The sequence below is a fragment of the Oncorhynchus clarkii genome, chromosome 30, assembly GCF_045791955.1.
Source record: "Oncorhynchus clarkii lewisi isolate Uvic-CL-2024 chromosome 30, UVic_Ocla_1.0, whole genome shotgun sequence".
Classification (NCBI taxonomy): domain Eukaryota; kingdom Metazoa; phylum Chordata; class Actinopteri; order Salmoniformes; family Salmonidae; genus Oncorhynchus; species Oncorhynchus clarkii.
The window spans coordinates 12,792,275-12,814,297 of record NC_092176.1 but is presented as its reverse complement, the minus strand read 5'-3'; the positions used below and the strand labels follow the sequence as shown (position 1 = coordinate 12,814,297).

The window sequence follows — 22,023 nt, the reverse complement described above, 5'->3', positions numbered from 1 at the left end:
CGTGTTATGTTTTGTGAAGGCATAAATGAATTTGCCATGTGGTTAATTCAGTCATATCCCCCTTTTTATAGAGTAAGAGGCTATGATTTAACTGTTGCGCTGAATGTATTATCAGATTACTGGTCTAAAGTTAATGAAGGCACTGATAAACAAAAAGCATTCATCGCTTGTGAAACAGGCAACACTAATAGTAACTCTACTCTGTAGGGCTAGGGCATATTAAAACTTACTGGGATAATTTAGATCAAATTAGATTGTGATGAATGAAGTGTTTAATTCAGTCCGCTAGCCTGTGGGATTTGGAATACAGCAGCAGCCTTTGTTCTGATAAGGAGCGATATATACTGAACAAAAATATAAAAGCAACATGTAAATTGTTGGTCCCATTTTTCATGAGCTGAAATATAAGATCCCAGAAATGTTCCACATGCACCAAAAGCTTATTTCTCTTCATTTTTGTGCACAAATTTGTTTACATTCCTGTTAGTGAGCATTTATCCTGTGCCAAACTAATCCATCCAACTGACAGGTGTGGCATATCAAGAAGCAGATTAAACAGCATAATTATTACACAGGTGCACCTTGGGCTGGGGACAGTAAAGGCCACTCTAAAATGTGCCGGCCACTCTACAATGCCACAGATGTAAAAGATTTGAGGGAGGATGCAATTGGCATGCTGCTCAGGAGTATTTCTGTATTTTTGTTAAGTGGAATGATGTGATAATACCCAGATTCACCTGAATAAGCTGTTTCTCAATGAACTGTTTGGTAACTGTTGAACAGATGATGATTTGAAGGTTTTAAAGTAATGGTGTATTATTTTAGTTTGCACACAATGACAACCCAAGTGAAGAGGATAATATGGAGATGAAAAAATATTCTGATTTAAGACCTGAATATTTCCAATATGCACAGTCGAATGTGAACTTTAGCCAGTGATCTCATTCCCAAGTCTTGGGATAATATCTGTTCAAATGTCAAAGATGAAGTCCATAGCCTGTAAAGTCTATTGCTAACATGACAAATATTAGCAGAGGGGAAGATAGGTTTTACAGTGTATACCAGATGAAGAGCTCAATCACAATGCTTTCCCTTCCATGTGTTTTATTCTGAATAACAAATCAGCCCAAACTTTTTTATTTTCTTCCTATGTTAGGGATGTGGGGGTCAGTTTTTGTTCACCTGAACTCACCCCCAGTTGCTAATTTAAGGCAATGCATGGTAAATATGTCTTTCTGCAGTGGCTATACAGCATTTACTTTGAGATGGAGCCTCCAACCACATTTTCAGATCAAGCATAAATTGGCTTTAACCCGTCTACAACGCCAGACTATATGTGATGAAGTGAAGGCCTGCACCCCTACCCTAAAAGTCCATTTATGCTTGATCTGAAAATGTGGTAGGAGACTCCATATGTGTGACGCATATGCATGCAGAGGCTGGGTGCATGCAGAGGCCAAATTGAGCTCCATACCGAATTGCCATGCGCCTCCTAAATGTTGTAACAATGCGGAGGGCACCTTATATTGACATGGTTGGTTGACGGTAGGTGGGAGCAGCAGGTCCTGTATAAACACAGACTCACTTCGTTGACAACTTCCATCACAACAGTTCTGCTCAACAGCTCTGGTTTAGCGCAAGAAGTATGAATGCACTGAATTCTGCAGAGGCCGTATCACTGCAAATGCTGCATGATGCGCCATTAACCCGCACATTTAACTTTAGAACTGTACAATTCCCTTTTTTCTTAAACATTTATTGGAACAGTTATGTTTTTCTTCAACGTTTCATAATTTATTTATTGAATAGGATAATCTCAGAAAATCTCAAATAACAGCGTGAATTGACACCTTACACATGCTTTTGTGAAAAATAAATCTTATTGAAATAAACTCCGAGATTGTCCTCTTGGCCTCAGTTGATTGATGTAAACTTTTTCTGCCCAAGTTCCCAAAAGCGTTTGACTATTATCCTATGTTGTGCTGCTGGGGTCACGTGTCAGTCTGGTCCGCCTGTGCGATATTGAACCGAGGAGAATCGGTTTAAGCATCAGTGGTCAAACAGTTTGAGCGCACAAATTGCCTATCAGATTACGTTCCCCAGCTATGATCCTTTACAACGCGAGTTCTATTTTACGCCATTTAAAACGTAGGCCGTAAAACGTAATGTGAATTATTTTATTCGAGCGATGTTTATTGGCATGATGCAAACTATTTCGATTAGGTTGTGATTCATTTGGAATAAGACACGTCGAGGGATATATTGAAAAGGTAAGTTTTTTAGAAATTGAAAATAGGATTAGAATAGCATTAGATAGAAGTCCAAGGGTTTGTATTTCTATTTAGAGTATTTTATTTAAATCAAATTAATGAATAGCCTAATTAAATATTTTGAAAGTTTATACAACAGTTATTGATCCTGGTGCGATCAAAATCATTTTCAGCCAGGTATACAGAAACTGGACAGTAGCCTATGCCAAGTTTTTTTTATGGACAATTGTGCTCGGTACAATTTGGGGAGTGTTTGGAATTACTTTATCGATTTCTAGACATTGTATTTACACAAATTCCGTTGTATGTTCTGGTCTACTCCCTTTTTTGATAGGGAGTTACAGGAGGGAGACGAGAGAGCTAGGGAATAATACTGTCACTTTCTGGTAAGGATAATGTTTATGGGTTTGCCAGGTATAGGTTTCCACATGTGAACAGGATGTATTAGGTTTTACCACGATGATTTGACTTTTCCAGGTAATCTACTAAAGTGTTTTCTGGGCAAACAGTTATACATTAAGCTGTTTATGTGCACTTATTAAGGCCCTGTATGCTCAGTTGGTTTCTATTCATGGACATTATTTGAATTCCTTTACATTTGTGTCAATCTGAAACATACAGTACCTTTCAATTGAGATATCAAGGCACTTCGAATACACCCCTTTGGTTTTACATCCAACCACCAGGACCCACTGTTGAGCAGAATACTGTCAGAACTCTTGTTGGCTACAACTGTTGAGAAACATTTCAGGATGGAATATAAATGCATTTAACATGATTGACTATTCATGCCCCTCAAGTGCTGTCAAAGAGGACAAATGAAATACCGTGTTATTACCTAGCTGTTGTAAGGTGACTGGGACAGGGTCACACACACACGGTTCACATTGAGATATCACTTCTAATTCAGTTGTAACCTCTATATTAAATGTACCTCTTTGCACCTTTACTTGTGACTCGGTCTGTGTGATGGTGAACATAATTATGCCTCTTCCTTTCTCACATGCAGTATAGAAATGTAGCCATATGAGGCTTTCTGCATTGTCACGGGGTTTTCCTACAGAGTACTATATACTACACTATGACTACATACATACAGTTTGCAACCGCCTATTTTTGCACCTTATACTGTATGTGTGTGATAAAGTTAAAACAGTGTGGAAACGTATACAGTGACTGAGATCGGTCGGGAGAAAAACCTCAGTCCCACCAAAAGGGAAATGTTTCTGAGAGCAAAAGCCTTTCAGTTCCAGCACAGCTGCTATCTCCTGAAACAATGAGTAACCTTCGAAAACATCCTTGGCTTCACCGTGGGAATTCTCCTCCATAAACATGATGAGAGTTCTGTACGGAAGGAGCTTGGAAACTTCTTCACTCTCACATACAATTCCAGGGAATTCAGTGTTGCACAGTGACCTCAGTTGATTGACAAATTAGACCTAATTTAAAACAATTGTCGAGTGTGTATTATGCCTGCTGTATTCTCAAATCACACACTGCACTACTTGAATTGTTTTTTTTGTTTTTTTTTTGTCTTGAGCATGACGACACCCATCTAAGAAAATCAAAATGATTAGTTTGGTGTTCTCATAACCTCATTTAATGAATCTTTCTCTGGACGTCCTCAAGACTCCTCTCCCCTTATCAGGCAGGGGTTGGGCAATCTCATGGGGACATATAGAACATTCCAGTCCCTGAAGCATATTGTTTCCTCTCTCTGGTACAGCTGACATTTAACTCACTGGGATAGTAGCTCCATAACACCATCGTGTCATTCTGACGCTGGTTATATTTCCCCTGACCCCTGGTTTACAGTTCAGTGACTGTTGTTAATGGGGTAAAGAAGAATTGGTGGGAAGCCAGTTATCATGTGTTAACATGAACACTGCAGTTGCCCAGGTACTTTACTGGGGTGACTATTTCAGATCTTGATGTTGGTTTTCGATCGAGTGTGAATGATGATGAACAGCAGTTTTATGGGGAATACAGTACAGTTAATGTAAAGTAAACACTGAAACTGTTACTTTACAGTGTATTTTACTTGCTACATTGGACATTCCAGTGTATCATGTCAGATAATACACCGTCATATTTATTGTTTGACTTCAAACGTGGTTAATATTTGATGGAAATTATCATTGTAATATTCATTGGTATTTTCTGCAATCATTTCCTGTTTTGGCATTCAACACTTCCACTTTATTCACTCTTTCTTCCCTTTATCTGCAGCGGTATGACACTTGTGATCACTTCCTGGCTCAGTCTCAGCCCCATTGGAGTTTCATGCTAAATTGTGCAACAGTGAGGGGAAGAACTTGAGAGGAGAGCACCAGACAGGACAACAGATAAGAAAACAGAAGGTTGGACTGCTTCTCTGACCACCAACTGTGGGACTTCTAAGAGGCTTTAAGGTGAAGTGGTCTCAGTGTTTGGAGAGCTCAGCCATAGTTCCAGGCAGTGAGTTAAGCCCTACAGGGCAAGGCCACCGCTACCAGCCTGCAGCTATGGACCTTGAGGAGAGTGGTCCTCCTTCCTCCTCAGTGACCTTGCTGCTCCTCTCACCATGCTGAACGATGCTTCCTCTGTCATCTACATTGTGCTGGAACTGCTGATCGCCATACTATCCGTGCTGGGCAATGTGCTGGTCTGCTGGGCCGTCTGCCTCAACAGCAACCTGCAGAACATCACCAACTTCTTTGTGGTGTCCCTGGCGGTGGCAGACATTGCTGTGGGAGTGCTGGGTATCCCCTTCGCCATCGTCATCAGCACTGGCTTCTGCTCCAACTTCTATGGCTGCCTCTTCATTGCTTGCTTTGTGCTGGTGCTCACCCAGAGCTCCATCTTCAGCCTGCTGGCCATCGCCATAGACCGTTACATCGCCATCACGATACCGCTCAGGTCAGTTCAACATTGTATGAACATAACAGAGAATGTGCTAACATGTTGCTGCCGTCATGCTGTTTTCCTCTCTGAGAGTTCAGACCCAATTACGGACAAAGCGGTTAGACATTAGACTTTGTAAAGATTTTCAATGTACCCTATGAGGTTGTATAGGGTTATTGATTGATTTGCATACCCGGGTTGCAGGTACATTGTGTAGTTTTCATGCCAGTAGCAAATAGCAACAAAAAAAATCTGAAGTAAATCTTAAAACCTGTGAGAGTTATTTTCAGAATAGAGCAGCAGAGGATCGTGCTATTTTTGAATGAACTTGAAATCTTTAGCCTAAATGGCCAGATGAGCTTTTTTGATTTCCTCAGTGGATCCAGATATAAGTGGAATCTCCTTTGACTACGAGTTTATACAGACCATGACCCCTCTTCAGAACTATACACATGTCAAAAACGTTAGCCGTTTAGACAACTTGTTTATTTTCCTATGTAAACAAATATAAAAGACATTATGCCTTAAAATGGATTAATAATCAGTAATTACTTATACACTTTTTTGATAGTGTGTGCAGACTTATTGCATCCAAGATAGTTTGTTGTTCTGAGTTTAGGGCTGTGTTCCTGTATCTCTCATAGCTAACCTTTGAACTTTAACATCTTGAGAATGTGGCAGAAATAGGCCAAATAGCTTAGCTGCTCTCTCACACTGACTGACAGACACACTCAAAATAGACGTTCCTTCCAAATGCTAACATTTTGTTTTTAAGCATCTATTTTATTACTTAAACAAGATTTTTTCCCATAAAGAAAGAGTGTGTGAATGATATGCCTATTATAATGTTTAATATTTAACTCACTATCCCTTAACCTCTGGGAGAATCTAACCCTCCAGAGAGACAACTCATGCTCCCCAAGCCAACAGAGCATGTTTACCTCCAGAGTGGCGCAGTGGTCTAAGGCTTGAGGCATCACTACAGACCCGGGTTCGATCCCAGGCTGTGTCACAGCCAGCCGTAACCGGGAGACCCATGAGGTGGCACACAATTGGCCCAGTGTTGTCCGGGTTTGGAATTGGTTTGGCCAGCTGGGATTTCCTTGTCCCATTGCTCTCTAGTGACTCCTTGTGGAGCGGCGGGCGCCTGCTAGCTGACCTCGGTCGCCAGCTCGACGGTGTTTCCTCCGACACATTGGTGCGGCTGGCTTCCGGGTTAATCGAGCATTGTGTCAAGAAGCAACGCGGCTTGTGTTTTGCATGGCTCTCGACCTTCGCCTCTTCCGAGTCTGTAGAGGAGTTGCAGCGATGGGACAAGACTATAACTACCAATTGGGGAGGGAAAAAACCCCAGAGATTGTGTGTCTTACTAACAGAGTCCATATATTTTTTTGTTCCCACAGGTACAATAGCCTGGTGACAGGCCAGCGTGCCAAGGGGATCATTGCTGTCTGCTGGGTGCTGTCCATCATCATCGGCCTGACCCCGATGTTGGGCTGGAACAAGTCCACTGAGCGCCCCAACAGCACCTGCTCCCCAGGCCTGATGGAGTGTCTGTTTGAAGAGGTGGTTGTCATGGACTACATGGTCTACTTTAACTTTTTCGCCTGTGTGCTGATGCCTCTGCTGCTCATGCTGGTCATCTACCTGCAGATCTTCATGGCAGCTCGGCATCAGCTGAAGCTCATAGAACTGAAGGCTGTCCACGGGGGGAAGTCCCACTCCACCCTGCAGAAGGAGGTCCAGGCGGCCAAGTCGCTGGCCATCATCGTGGGCCTGTTTGCCATCTGCTGGCTGCCGCTTCACATCATCAACTGCTTCACCCTGTTCTGCCCTCAGTGTGCCCGCCCACCCCTGTGGATAATATACGTGGCCATCATCCTCTCCCACGGCAACTCGGTGGTCAACCCCTTCATCTATGCATACCGCATCCGGGAGTTCCGTCACACCTTCAGGAGGATCATCCGCCGCCACTTCCTGGGCCTCCACCGCCGGCAGCTGTTTGAGAGTGGCGGCAGCACTCGCACCTCCACCCACAACAGCGTCTGTGGCTCAGTGAGGGTTAAGGCCAACTGCCTCAGCTTCGACCTCCACACCGAGCACAACACCTGTAGCTGTGAGAGCCATGTCACACCTGCAGGGGCCGTTCTGACCTCAGCGCCCATTCACAACCACCCTCTTTCTGTGATTAGTTTCCACAATCACAATGTGAGCCCCCCTCTGCCACAGCCTCTCATACAGACCCAGACACAACCCTTATGTCATCCCCTGCAGTATGGGGACCACCAGCAGTCTCCTAAAGGACCGGAGATGGAAGAGGTAAAGGACAGGCAGGATCTCTCCCCTGTCCAGGTCAAATCACTGTTCTATAAACATAAAACCTGCTTCACCAAGCTTTCTGGGGTGTCCTGATGGATACAGAATTGGTGCCAGACATCTACTAGGGATCCCTTAACACCTGGCCTCCTGTGTGAAATTACTCAGATGCTCTTATTTTTGGGGAGTCAGCTCTGAGTGTAATGGTAGATTACTGGGTAGGCAGGCTCACAAGCTGAGGATCAGAGTTTGGATGTATTGCATGTTATCTAGATGGCCTAATGGAGGCATTCTATCAGCAGGGATTCTAATAGTGGAGCCGAGCTTCTACACAAAGGCAGCCATACAAAACAAACTGTATATGCACCATTTCAATTGGACTTTTAGCTTCTTGAAGCAAAAAATTGTTGTAGTTATTTATAGCAGAAATGTGACTTGAATGGTTCAATGTGATTCTGTTTGTGATGTTTATTCTCTTGGTCTGCGACGTCATGTGGTGCTTAGATCTGAAGCTTCACAATTGGTTCCTGTTCTTTGCCCTAAAGAAATAACATCGACGTGATTGGATTACTCCTGTGTATTTGGGGATGGCAGGGATGTTTCAAGCGTGTGATAAGGGGACAGTACTACTTCATTGATTTAGCATGTTTGTGTCCCATATAGATGGACGTGATGAGAGTGCATTTCCTTTAGACGTTCAGGTTTATGATCTTGCAAATGTATGAATGCAACAAAGCTTAAATCTGCCTCGCTAAGAGTTTTTCAATGATAATGGTTTTAAACTATTTTGAGGAGGATCTACTAATCTACCACTGTGCACTTTCTCTACATTACACTTCGTTCAACTTGTCTAACTGTCACTTTCTCTACATTACACTTATTTCAACTTGTCAGTAGCACGAACCTGTGCAGATCCTTCAGATATCACAGACAATTAAATGGTACAAATAAATAATGACATACACCTTATATTTTTTACTAAAATGACTCTTTCGCAAGTGTTACATACAGTGCCTTGCGAAAGTATTCGGCCCCCTTGAACTTTGCGACCTTTTGCCACATTTCAGGCTTCAAACATAAAGATATAAAACTTTATTTTTTGTGAAGAATCAACAACAAGTGGGACACAATCATGAAGTGGAACGACATTTATTGGATATTTCAAACTTTTTTAACAAATCAATAACTGAAATATTGGGCGTGCAAAATTATTCAGCCCCCTTAAGTTAATACTTTGTAGCGCCACCTTTTGCTGCGATTACAGCTGTAAGTCGCTTGGGGTATGTCTCTATCAGTTTTGCACATCGAGAGACTGAATTTTTTTTCCCATTCCTCCTTGCAAAACAGCTCGAGCTCAGTGAGGTTGGATGGAGAGCATTTGTGAACAGCAGTTTTCAGTTCTTTCCACAGATTCTCGATTGGATTCAGGTCTGGACCTTGACTTGGCCATTCTAACACCTGGATATGTTTATTTATTTTTGAACCATTGCTTTATGTTTTGGATCATTGTCTTGTTGGAAGACAAATCTCCGTCCCAGTCTCAGGTCTTTTGCAGACTCCATCAGGTTTTCTTCCAGAATGGTCCTGTATTTGGCTCCATCCATCTTCCCATCAATTTTAACCATCTCCCCTGTCCCTGCTGAAGAAAAGCAGGCCCAAACCATGATGGTGCCACCACCATGTTTGACAGTGGGGATGGTGTGTTCAGCTGTGTTGCTTTTACGCCAAACATAACGTTTTGCATTGTTGCCAAAAAGTTCAATTTTGGTTTCATCTGACCAGATCACCTTCTTCCACATGTTTGGTGTGTCTCCCAGGTGGCTTGTGGCAAACTTTAAACGACACTTTTTATGGATATCTTTAAGAAATGGCTTTCTTCTTGCCACTCTTCCATAAAGGCCAGATTTGTGCAATATACGACTGATTGTTGTCCTATGGACAGAGTCTCCCACCTCAGCTGTAGATCTCTGCAGTTCATTCAGAGTGATCATGGGCCTCTTGGCTGCATCTCTGATCAGTCTTCTCCTTGTATGAGCTGAAAGTTTAGAGGGACGGCCAGGTCTTGGTAGATTTGCAGTGGTCTGATACTCCTTCCATTTCAATATTATCGCTTGCACAGTGCTCCTTGGGATGTTTAAAGCTTGGGAAATCTTTTTGTATCCAAATCCGGCTTTAAACTTCTTCACAACAGTATCTCGGACCTGCCTGGTGTGTTCCTTGTTCTTCATGATGCTCTCTCCACTTTAAACGGACCTCTGAGACTATCACAGTGCAGGTGCATTTATACGGAGACTTGATTACACACAGGTGGATTGTATTTATCATCATTAGTCATTTAGGTCAACATTGGATCATTCAGAGATCCTCACTGAACTTCTGGAGAGAGTTTGCTGCACTGAAAGTAAAGGGGCTGAATAATTTTGCACGCCCAATTTTTCAGTTTTTGATTTGTTAAAAAAGTTTGAGATATCCAATAAATGTCGTTCCACTTCATAATTGTGTCCCACTTGTTGTTGATTCTTCACAAAAGAATACAGTTTTATATCTTTATGTTTGAAGCCTGAAATGTGGCAAAAGGTCGCAAAGTTCAAGGGGGCCGAATACTTTCGCAAGGCACTGTATCTATGGCATTCTGTGCATTCTCACATTTCGGATGCAATGCATGCAGCAATACCTCCTGTCCAAAAATAAATATATTTTTTAAGTAAATCTGTTTTTTGTTTTCATGTTGAACTGTTTAAGTATTACAAGTACTGTACAGTTTTCCCAAACATGAATTAATAAGTGCAGAGAAAGCTCCAGGGCTCACCGTGGCTCTGCTCCCAGAAGGGAGGAGTTTTGGACAAAGGGAAGTGAAGCTCCATAAGAGGGCTGGTCAGTCTGTGGAGGGGGCAGACCAGACCAGATGGGCCATGGGATTTATGTCCCCTTTTACAAACTGTGAGCTCCTCTGATTTCTACAGCTTTCCCAGCTTTTATCCAAATTCCCGGATGATTCCAGGTTACGGGGCACAGGGCATTCTCCTTTTAATGTACTCCCAGGGGCTTCCTGAAGTGAAATTGTAGTGTTTTAAAAAAACGATGTTACCAGCATAATTGACTGGTGTTTTCTACACAACAACATCCTGACTCTCACCCCCTTTCTGACATGACTAAATAAGACTTCCACATCTCACGTTTTTAGAAGTGGCCATTCTGGCCAATATCTCTTTCACTCACCACTTACGTGTTTAACAATGCCATCCTCAAATGACTGGAGGGTCATTTTAAAAATGTTTATTTAACCTTTATTTAACCAGGAAAAGCCCATTGAGACCCAAAGTCTCAATGGGATCAACAACATGATCCAGCCTAAAAAAAGCATTTACTACAGTCCTCTGTAACAGAGTCTCCCATCAATATTTTAAATTCATTCAGTAGCAGTAAGATATCTAGATGAAACATGGATTGTTGATTATTCCATGCATCTGGTGCACAAGAAGAGAAGGCAGTCTTGCCTAACACTGTGAATGTCCTGGGGACTTTAAGTAACAACCACCTAATGTTACAGACATAGCTTCCTTCCTGTCATGACTCAGTGATCCTGATACTGTACATGGTTTACTGTACATTTGGCCATGAACAATGGTGCTCACGGAACAAGGCTAATCTAATTCTCTCACTGAGTGGCTCTATAGTGCCTCAGTCACTGGCATGTACAATCTATCAAGTGTTAGATGGTCTGGTACTCTTGTCTCATCTGATTGACAGTGTAATTTGAGCAGTAACAACGCACATTCTCTTCATGGTCCGTACAATGGGAAAGAGTTGATTGATAGTTCAGTGTTGATGGTTTAATCATGACCCTTTTCGCACTAACTCTTATCTCATCACGTACGCTGCTGTTACTGTTTATTATCTGTCCTGTTGCCTAGTCACTTTATCCCTACCTATATGGACATATCTACCTCAATTACCTCGCACCCCTGCACATCCACTCGGTACTGGTACCCTGTGTATATAGCCAAGTTATATAGCCATTGTGTATTTATCCCTCCTGTTATTTTTCAATGTACATTTTTTTTTTTTCTATATTTATTGTTGGGAGGGGCTGTAAGTAATAATTTCACTGTTATTCTACACCTGTTGTTTACGAAACATGTCACAAACACAATTTGATTTGATGTAGCATACAAGTCAACGTGCCATGAATGGACTGAGGTCCTCAGATCATCTCCTGTACTGGTCATTGTTATGGTGTTAAGTGCAGAATGTGTGGAATGTATTACATACAACGTGTGTGGTATTGTGAAATAAGAGGAAAAGCTCAGATCCCTGATCCTAACGTTTCCAAGCAAAAGACAAGTCATTTCTCTCTTAGATTTGTTGTGATGATGCTTATGGTAACAACTGTCTTGTCATTATAATTCACTAGATAGTAGAGTAGCATTGCCTCTATGGGTAATGGTCAGTCTAATCCCAGTTAGTGATCGGCTGACAATAAACCCGCTAAGTCATCCCCCACAGTATCTAAGTCAGACCTCCGTGTTTAACAAGTAGCAGTAAAAGCCAGAGGACTTATGTGTCTGTGTTGACTCCATGGAAACAAACAAGAACACTTCCCTCACATAAAAGGTTCTGTCTTCTCTTCCATTGAAAGGAGAGGAGAGACGAGGGGGAGTCAGATGGGTTATCAACCAGGGGGAATGTGCTTTCGATGTGTGTATAAGACAAACATTTTTGCTGGCTCTGCAACAGTTCAAAACTGTTTACAGGTCTGGCTTTAAAATGCCAAATGGATAAAGTATCCTGTCAACTGTTGGTTTACTCAGAGCAACTGCAGAAGCCATTCACAATGGCCTCCTCAGTGCAGAAGCTTAGTCACTAAGTATGACAGTAGTCAACAACATAGATTTTTTTATTTTATTTTTTTACTATTGTGGCACTGTGTGCTAAACCCAAACTCATCACTCCTTTGGCTCTATGGAAGAGGTGAGTGCTTCAGATACTTGTAGCAACATTATGGGAGGTGGCTTTAGTGGTCTGGTCTGAAGTGTTTTGTGTAGAGACAAGGTGAAATGTTTGTCACCGTGCAGTTTGGAGGTAAGTGAAAGAGAGTGCTATATCATCATCATGATGGAGTATAATTCCATCATCTCTATGGAGGCCAACAGCTGACCTCTAATGGAACCTTCGGAGACCTATGGAGATATAAACAGATCATTTGAGAATAACACATTTAAACATTAGATGTAATTTTGTGATATACGATGTCATATGAATGTAATACAATGTTATAGGAAATGTACAAACATACTTCTCTTTTCTTATATTGAAAGAGGGCCAAACAGAACTGTTTAACCTGAACTGCAGGGTGATAGACTTCATCCACAGTTTGAAGGAGAGATGTTATCTGGATTCTCAAGGTGCAGTTCCGAACTTCTCCCAAAGTGCAGAATAATTGACAGTTGAACTTCCGATTTGTTGTATTAGATTCTTTATTTAACCTCAGAAGCACCTGATAGTGTTTGTATTTGTGTTTATTAGGGATCCCCATCAAGCTACTCTTCCTGGGGTCCAAACACATAAAGACAATTGCATTACACATAAAACAAATTATTTTAAACGTTATTTAAAAAAAGATAAGAGTCTGAAAACATGATACAAATACTATTGCATATAAATTATACAGTACATTTCCGTGTGAGGTTGTATGCACATGGTATCTCTGCCAATGACTGGAAATGATAGAAACAGCCGGCCAGATTGTTTCCTGACTGAGTAAATACCAATAAGTGAAAATGTAATAGACTGAGAGAGCCCAGTGTAAATGTCACATTACAGATGTACTCTACAGACTATGTGGACCTGATGGACAGGACAGGGGAGCTGGTGAACCTGAGTGTAAAGGAGAAGAGCATGGAGCAGGCCAGCAGTCTGATGAAGGAGAGGCACAGCTACGTTCTCATACGCATCTGCAGTGAGTCTCTCCAAATATAATAAAGGCACTAGGCTGTGTATGTCTAAAGAGCCCATGGGATCAAAGAGTGGTTTCTCACATTGCCTGCTCTACACACGATTACTAGGCCTACTAATATGTTATAGATAGGTTGATAAGGCCAGGCACCACAGGCAAAAATTGTGATTTTACTTACATTTGTACATTTTCAGATTTTTGGAACATTTGCAACTACAAATAAATCTGCAATAATGTATATAAATACTTGATTTGTATAATTTTATCTCAACTCCGTCAATTACACCTGCCATAAATGTCGTTCTCGTTAGTATTTTTCATGTAGAACTTCTACCTCTAATTTTAAAACTTTCCATGTTGAATCATATATCATGCAAAAGATTGTTTTCCGGTGTTGTGCCGAAAATCTCCCACATGCCAGAACCCCTTTCTAAGGTCTTCGAAAGCCAGGTTAACATACTTATTGGCAGACTCAACAGCCTTGGTTTCTCAAATGACTGCCTCGCCTGGTTCACCAACTACTTCTCAGATAGAGCTCAGTGTGTCAAATCGGAGGGCCTGTTGTCCGGACCTGTGGCAGTCTCCATGAGGGTGCCACAGGGTTCAATTCTCAGGCTGATTATTTTCTCTGTATACATAAATGACGTGGCTCTTGCTGCTGGTGATTCTCTGATCCACCTCTACGCAGACGACACCATTCTGTATACTTTTGGCCCTTCTTTGAACACTGTGTTAACTAACCTCCAGATGAGCTTGAATGCCATACAACTCTCCTTCTGTGGCCTCCAACTGCTCTTAAATGCAAGTAAAACTAAATGCATCAACCGATCGCTGCCCGCACCTGCCCGCCCGTCCAGCATCACTACTCTGGACGGTTCTTAGAATATCTACAAATACCTAGGTGTCTGGTTAGACTGTACACTCTCCTTCCAGACTCACATTAAGCATCTCCAATCCAAAATTAAATCTAGAATAGGCTTCCTATTTCACAACAAAGCATCCTTCACTCATGCTGCCAAACATACCCTCGTTAAACTGACTATCCTACCGATCCTTGACTTCTGCGATGTCATTTACAAAATAGCCTCCAACACTCAGAAAATTGGATGCAGTCTATCACAGTGCCATCAGTTTTGTCACCAAAGCCCCATATACTACCCACCACTGCGACCTGTATGCTCTTGTTGGCTGGCCCTCGCTTCATATTCTTTGCCAAACCCACTGGCTCCAGATCATCTATAGGTCTTTGCTAGGTAAAGCCCCGCCTTATCTCAGCTCACTGGTCACCATAGCAGCACCCAGACGTAGCACGCACTCCAGCAGGTATATTTCACTGATCACCCCCAAAGCCAATTCCTCCTTTGGCGTGCCTTTCCTTCCAGTTCTCTGCTGCCAATGACTGGAACGAATTGCAAAAATCACTGAAGCTGGAGACTCATATCTCCCTCGCTAACTTTAAGCATCAGCTGTCAGAGCAGCTTACAGATCATTGCACCTGTACATAGCCCATCCAACTACCTCATCCCCATAATGTTATTTATTTATTTTGTTCCTTTGCACCCCAGTATCTCTAATTGCACATTCACCTTCTGCACATCTATCACTACAGTGTTTAATTGCTAGGTTGTAATTACTTTGCTACTACGGCCTATTTATTGCCTTACCTCCCTAATCTTACCTCATTTACACACACTGTATATAGACTTTTCTATTGTGTTATTGACTGTACGTTTGTTTATTCCATGTGTAACTCTGTGTTATTTGTGTCGCAGTGCTTTGCTATATCTTGGCCAGGTCGCAGTTTTAAATGAGAACTTGTTCTCAATCTGGCTTACCTGATTAAATAAAGGTGTTTTTTTATTTTTTATTACCTCCTCAAAAGGATATATAGCATGGAGGAACCCAGAATGTAAATGACTGTCTGAATTCTGTAATATGGTCGCAGTGCCCCAAACCTGTCTTTGTGGGCAAAAGCTGCATTGACGCAACAGCCAGTATGGCAGTAGCAACGTTCAATGAGGGAACAACTGCTATAACAAATCTGATGGACAAATTGTGGCTTGACAGCCCTTTGGTGACACTTGAGCAATCAGAGAGGAGTTGTGAGAGCTGATGATGCTTCAACGGAGTGTGTCAAGCATAGGCGCAGGTCCCATGACACAGTTAAGAAAGTAAAGCGGCACCGGCAACAACTCAGAGGACCTTACATATGGGGCAGGCATAGCTGATTACTGTTCTGCACATTTCAACAGCGTGAAAGTGACATGAGAATTTGTCCAAAAGTGCACATTTGCCCATCAGACCAGTATTTAAAGCATATGCTCTATTCCTTGAAAGAAATGTTTTAAACGTGCTAATGTATTATTAAAAGGTATAGCTCATGTTTATTTGTCAGTTTAGAAGTGATATATGAATAAAAGTGTAATTCATGTGAAATGAATGGTAATATTTATGGAAAGTACATTTTAATTGCATTAGCCTATCTTTATCAGCCATTTTCTCAAAATGACATGTTCCCTGTGCTCCAATTCATTTTTCTCAGTCTTCAAACGACGTACATTCACATTATTCCACGTTATTCCACACACAGGTTCTTAGGTCTTATTTTTTTTTTATTTTTCATCTTTATTTAACTAGGCAAGTCAGTTAACAAATTCTTATTTTACAATGACCCCATACCCCGGTCAAACCCTTCACTAACTGGGCCAATTGTGCCCTGCCCGATCACGACTGGTTGTGATACAGCCCGAGATCGAACCAGGGTCTGTAGTGACACCTCTAGCACTGAGATGCAGTGGCTTAGACCTGCTGTGCCACTCGGGTAGACTTTTAGTCAGACTTTTATTTTACATCTTGTGTTGTTTTGATTTTAAGTGTCATATGTGTAAATATATGCTAAATATGCATCCGTCATACATGTGAATAGTGTTTTTTAAATAATTCCATGAAATGACAATATTTTTATAAAATGATCTGTAAAAGTCTGACTATTGAGTGTCATATCACAATAAAACATTTAAAAAACATTCTGCTTTGAAGCAATGTGTTTAAAAACGGATTCTTGGAATATGCAAATTAGCACATATTGTAATAAAATAATCTATTGTATTTATGTATACTTTTAACTGGTAAAGGTTCAATCTGATGAGAGTAAAGGAAGAAAAAAATCTATATTTGCCTGTGGTGCCTGGCCTTAACATGGCTGAAGTTGATGTCATTATTACTAAAGTTACTTTACAGTAATGAAACTGGTTAACTTTAATTCATTTCATATTTCCCCCAGGAGGTGATGGGACTGAAGGGCAGAAGTACGTGCCACTCCTAAATGACCTTGACAAGAGCCATCCCGAGTTAGCAGGTAATGAAAAAAACATCCACAGCACTGAGGCAAATGTGCCCGACTGAAACCACTGCATGGCTTTATTCAGTGCCGGCACTAGCATGGTCTAAAGTAATTCTTTGTGGCCTCCTAATGGGACAATACCTGTAATGTGACTTTGTTGCCTAGTTACTGTACATGTGCAGTACACTAGCCTTAAGCAAACCCACATCAAGCCTGATTTAAGACTGTATGATTAGGATGGTTAATATGTGGTGGTTAATATGTATCTTAATATGTATTAACTGTCTATACTTATGTATGTTACTTTTGTAAATGTTTCTACCTCAGAGGTCCTAAAGAAGCTGTCCAACCCATGTAAGGAGCAGGAAAAAAAGGGTGGTCCCTCAAGGAAAGGTTCTGTCAATCAGATCCGGCGCAAGCTCATTGCTGGAAACAAGAAGAGCCATCCTGGAAGACTTAAAGATATGAAGAAAGGAGAGGAGGAAGGCTGAAAAAGATGGTGATGGACATGCATGTATAGAAAGCCATGGACCACATACATGTAATTGTGTTGGTGCTGTGGTTCTCTTCACTCCAATTATTTTTTACTTTGGTAAATTTAGGTTGATAAATGAACATTCCCACATATACCTTGTCATGACGTTGGCCTGTGGGTAAGGTTTATGACCCTCCCCCATAAATACCTTTCTCCCTTCCCTCTCTCTTGACTCTACAGAGGGACTCTTGAATAGCCTTTGTTAAACAGAGAGTCTGGGAACATCAAACAAGTGGAGGGAAAGGAACCATATTTCGGTAATAGAACCAGTTGAAAATATGCATTGGTACTTAATGAATATGATGTCAGTTCAGTTGTCATCTGAGACATTATGACTGATGACAGGACGACCTAAACTGTATCTGGGAAAGTCTACACATTATAGTTATCAGATTCACATGGAATTGTTGTGCAATTCAAATGTTTAAATATAAAATTATTGGTGAAAAGATTAAATGTAATTTTAGCTTCCAAATGAGAGATTTGGGTTTTCATAAGGTTAGGCATGGGTTAGACATGGGCTTTAAACTATGAAACACACCCTTCTCCCTCCACTACAGTGCCTTGCGAAAGTATTCGGCCCCCTCGAACTTTGCGACCTTTTGCCACATTTCAGGCTTCAAACATAAAGATATAAAACTGTATTTTTTTGTGAAGAATCAACAACAAGTGGGACACAATCATGAAGTGGAACGACATTTATTGGATATTTCAAACTTTTTTAACAAATCAAAAACTGAAAAATTGGGCGTGCAAAATTATTCAGCCCCCTTAAGTTAATACTTTGTACCGCCACCTTTTGCTGCGATTACAGCTGTAAGTCGCTTGGGGTATGTCTCTATCAGTTTTGCACATCGAGAGACTGAAATTTTTTCCCATTCCTCCTTGAAAAACAGCTCGAGCTCAGTGAGGTTGGATGGAGAGCATTTGTGAACAGCAGTTTTCAGTTCTTTCCACAGATTCTCGATTGGATTCAGGTCTGGACTTTGACTTGGCCATTCTAATACCTGGATATGTTTATTTTTGAACCATTCCATTGTAGATTTTGCTTTATGTTTTGGATCATTGTCTTGTTGGAAGACAAATCTCTGTTCCAGTCTCAGGTCTTTTGCAGACTCCATCAGGTTTTCTTCCAGAATGGTCCTGTATTTGGCTCCATCCATCTTCCCATCAATTTTAACCATCTCCCCTGTCCCTGCTGAAGAAAACCATGATGCTGCCACCACCATGTTTGACAGTGGGGAAGGTGTGTTCAACTGTGTTGCTTTTACGCCAAACATAACGTTTTGCATTGTTGCCAAAAAGTTCAATTTTGGTTTCATCTGACCAGAGCACCTTCTTCCACATGTTTGGTGTGTCTCCCAGGTGGCTTGTGGCAAACTTTAAACAACACTTTTTATGGATATCTTTAAGAAATGGCTTTCTTCTTGCCACTCTTCCATAAAGGCCAGATTTGTGCAATATACGACTGATTGTTGTCCTATGGACAGAGTCTCCCACCTCAGCTGTAGATCTCTGCAGTTCATCCAGAGTGATCATGGGCCTCTTGGCTGCATCTCTGATCAGTCTTCTCCTTGTATGAGCTGAAAGTTTAGAGGGACGGCCAGGTCTTGGTAGATTTGCAGTGGTCTGATACTCCTTCCATTTCAATATTATCGCTTGCACAGTGCTCCTTGGGATGTTTAAAGCTTGGGAAATCTTTTTGTATCCAAATCCGGCTTTAAACTTCTTCACAACAGTATCTCGGACCTGCCTGGTGTGTTCCTTGTTCTTCATGATGCTCTCTCCGCTTTAAACGGACCTCTGAGACTATCACAGTGCAGGTGCATTTATACGGAGACTTGATTACACACAGGTGGATTGTATTTATCATCATTAGTCATTTAGGTCAACATTGGATCATTCAGAGATCCTCACTGAACTTCTGGAGAGTTTGCTGCACTGAAAGTAAAGGGGCTGAATAATTTTGCACGGCCAATTTTTCAGTTTTTGATTTGTTAAAAAAGTTTGAAATATCCAATAAATGTCGTTCCACTTCATGATTGTGTTGTTGATTCTTCACAAAAAAAATACAGTTGTATATCTTTATGTTTGAAGCCTGAAATGTGGCAAAAGGTCGCAAAGTTCAAGGGGGCCGAATACTTTCGCAAGGCACTGTATATAAAAGCCCTTGACGATAATGTAACCTCCTGTTCCGGGTACATTAGGATGACGATCCGATGTCAGAAGGATTCAGATAATAACTACAGAACGAAGCCAACCTCAGCGTGAGCTTTGGTTGCGAATGGTATGAACTTTGAACTCTTATTCGCTACAGAAGTGATACCTCCTAGCCGTTGAGTTAGCAGCGGCCGCTGTAAACGTGGGCTAGGAGAGGACAGACAGAGTATCCCATCTACCACACAACGACGACACTACAACGTTTCCTACAACGTTTCCCATTCAACACCATAGACACTCTTCAAAGGATGGAAGAACTCTTGGGCAACTCGACCTTCCATCTACCACCAACCTATTGAAGCGCAGCTCTGAGTAAATATTCATTATGTTTTCCTTTTCCAAATGGGCGGTAATTTAGAATGCATAAGATCCTGTATTTACGATAGAGACATCGCTTCTCCCTTTGTTCTTCAGTCTTCCTGCTCTTTCACTCAAACCCAACCCCCATTTTCTTTGTGTAACCAGCTGTCATATCTGTTCCGTCTGCTAGGGACGTTTTCCTTTATGACATCATTTGTAATCAAGGTATGATTCATTCTGTGTATTTGTAATTCAGTGTGATTAATTAGGTATTTAGTAAATAAATAATTAAACCCAATTTTGTATTGCTGATTCAACTTGTTAGCCAGTGTTTGTGAAGATATTCAAGAATTTACAACTTTCAGATGAGACTGAAATAAGGTGACGATTAATATTGACTGCTATTGATGTAAAATATTACTAGGTCTTTAAGAGTTTATTCGGAAGATAACAGCTCTATAAATATTATTTTGTGGTGCCCCAACTTTCTAGTTAATGACATTTACGTGATTAGCTCAATCAGGTAAAATTAATTACAGAGAAAGGATTTTATAGAATAGCATGTCATATCACTTAATCCGGCATAGCCAAAGACACAACACCCTGGTAAAAGTAAGAATGGTACTTGCATGTAGCTTGTCTCCTGTGTGTACTAGAAGCTGGTATTGTCCCAGAATTTTTTTTTACTAATCTAGGATTATTTGTCTGAGTTAACACAGGCAGCCCAATTATATTTAAAAGAGCTGATCTGATTGGTCAAAAGACCAATTAATGGAAAAAGTTCAGAATTGGACTGCCTGTGTAAACTGCAGTCTAATGTGAGAATTAGACTATATGTACCATTGAACTTATTAAAGGCATATAAATGTAGCCTGAGCCTACTTATCCATGTATTCACAACAATTAATAATGTTTAAATTAAATTATTAGTTGAACAACTAATAAAGGTAGCCTATATATGTACTTAACAACAATATAAATGTTGGTCCCATATTTCATGAGTTGAAATAAAAGATCCCAGAAATGTTCCATATGCACAAAACGCTTATTACCTGAAAGACGTGGCATATCAAGAAGCTGATTAAACAGTGTGATCATTACACAGATGCACCTTGTGCTGGGGGTAATAAAAGAGCACTAAAATGTACAGTTTTGTCACACATCCCAATGCAACAGATGTCTAAAGTTTTGAAGGAGAGTGCAATTGGCGTGCTGACTACAGGAATGCCCACCAGAGCTGTTGCCAGATAATTTAATGTTCATATCTGTACCAAAAGCCACCAATTTAGAGATTTTTGCAGTAAGTCCAACCAGCCTCACAACCGCAGACCCGTGTATGGCGCTGTGTGGGCGAGCGGTTTACTGATGTCAACGTTGTGAACAGAGTGCCCCATGGTGGCGGTGGGGTTATGGTATGGGCAGGCATAAGCAACAGACAACGAACACAATTACATTTTATCTATGGCATTCAAATTTGAATGCCATGACGAGCACATTGTTGTGACATTCATCCGCTGCCATCACCTCAAGTCACAGCATGATAATGCACGGCCCCATGTTGCTAGGATCTGTACACAATTCCTGGAATCTGAAAATGTCCCAGTTCTTCCATGCCCTGCATACTCACCAGACATGTCACTCCTTGAGTATGTTTGGGATGCTCTGTGTTGACGTGTAAGACAGCGTGTTCCAGTCCCCTCCAATATCTAGGTCAAAAAGGCTCATTAACAGCTTCTACCCCAAAGCCATGACTGCTGAACAGTTAATCAAATGGCTACCCAGACTATTTGCATTGACCCCCCTCCCCCCTTTTTTTTACACTGCTGCTACTCGCTGTTTATTATCTATGCATAGTCACTTTACCCTACCTACATGTACAAATTACCTCGACTGACCTGTACTCCCATACATTGACTCCGTACCAGTACCCCCTGTATAGCCTATATATATACTTGTTTGTTTAGTAAATATTTTCTTAACTCTATTTTCTTAAAACTGGTTGGTTAAGGGCTTGTAAGTAAGCATTTCATTGAAGATGAGTAGGTCAACAGACCACAATCAACAGCTTGATCGACTCTACGTGAAATAGATGTGTCGCGCTGCATGAGGCAAATGGTGGTCACCAGATACTGATCCACGCCCCTATGTTTAATTATTTATTTTTTTATCTCTGGCCAACATACTGTTATGAAAAAGGCAG

At 41.2% G+C, this 22,023-nt stretch overlaps 2 protein-coding genes across 3 annotated transcripts; both read left to right on the top strand.

Moving 5' to 3' along the window:
• Positions 1-2,059: 2,059 nt before the first annotated feature.
• On the top strand, positions 2,060-8,454 carry LOC139389588 (adenosine receptor A2b-like). 2 transcript variants are annotated; one of them, XM_071136422.1, is made up of 4 exons: positions 2,060-2,270; positions 2,605-2,656; positions 4,500-5,168; positions 6,557-8,454. In XM_071136422.1, exons 3-4 carry the CDS (start codon positions 4,834-4,836, stop codon positions 7,563-7,565), a joined length of 1,344 nt encoding a protein of 447 aa, XP_070992523.1. In that variant the 5' UTR covers positions 2,060-2,270; positions 2,605-2,656; positions 4,500-4,833; the 3' UTR covers positions 7,566-8,454. The 2 variants fall into 2 exon arrangements, with proteins under 2 accessions (XP_070992523.1, XP_070992521.1); XM_071136420.1 differs by lacking the exon at positions 2,605-2,656 and having other exon boundaries at positions 2,071-2,270.
• A 4,072-nt stretch (positions 8,455-12,526) lies between these two features.
• LOC139389274 (uncharacterized protein C22orf15-like) lies at positions 12,527-17,259 on the top strand. Its single transcript, XM_071135848.1, has 5 exons — positions 12,527-12,551; positions 12,788-12,874; positions 13,306-13,428; positions 16,712-16,783; positions 17,096-17,259. Exons 1-5 carry the CDS (start codon positions 12,527-12,529, stop codon positions 17,257-17,259), a joined length of 471 nt encoding a protein of 156 aa, XP_070991949.1.
• Positions 17,260-22,023: the final 4,764 nt, after the last annotated feature.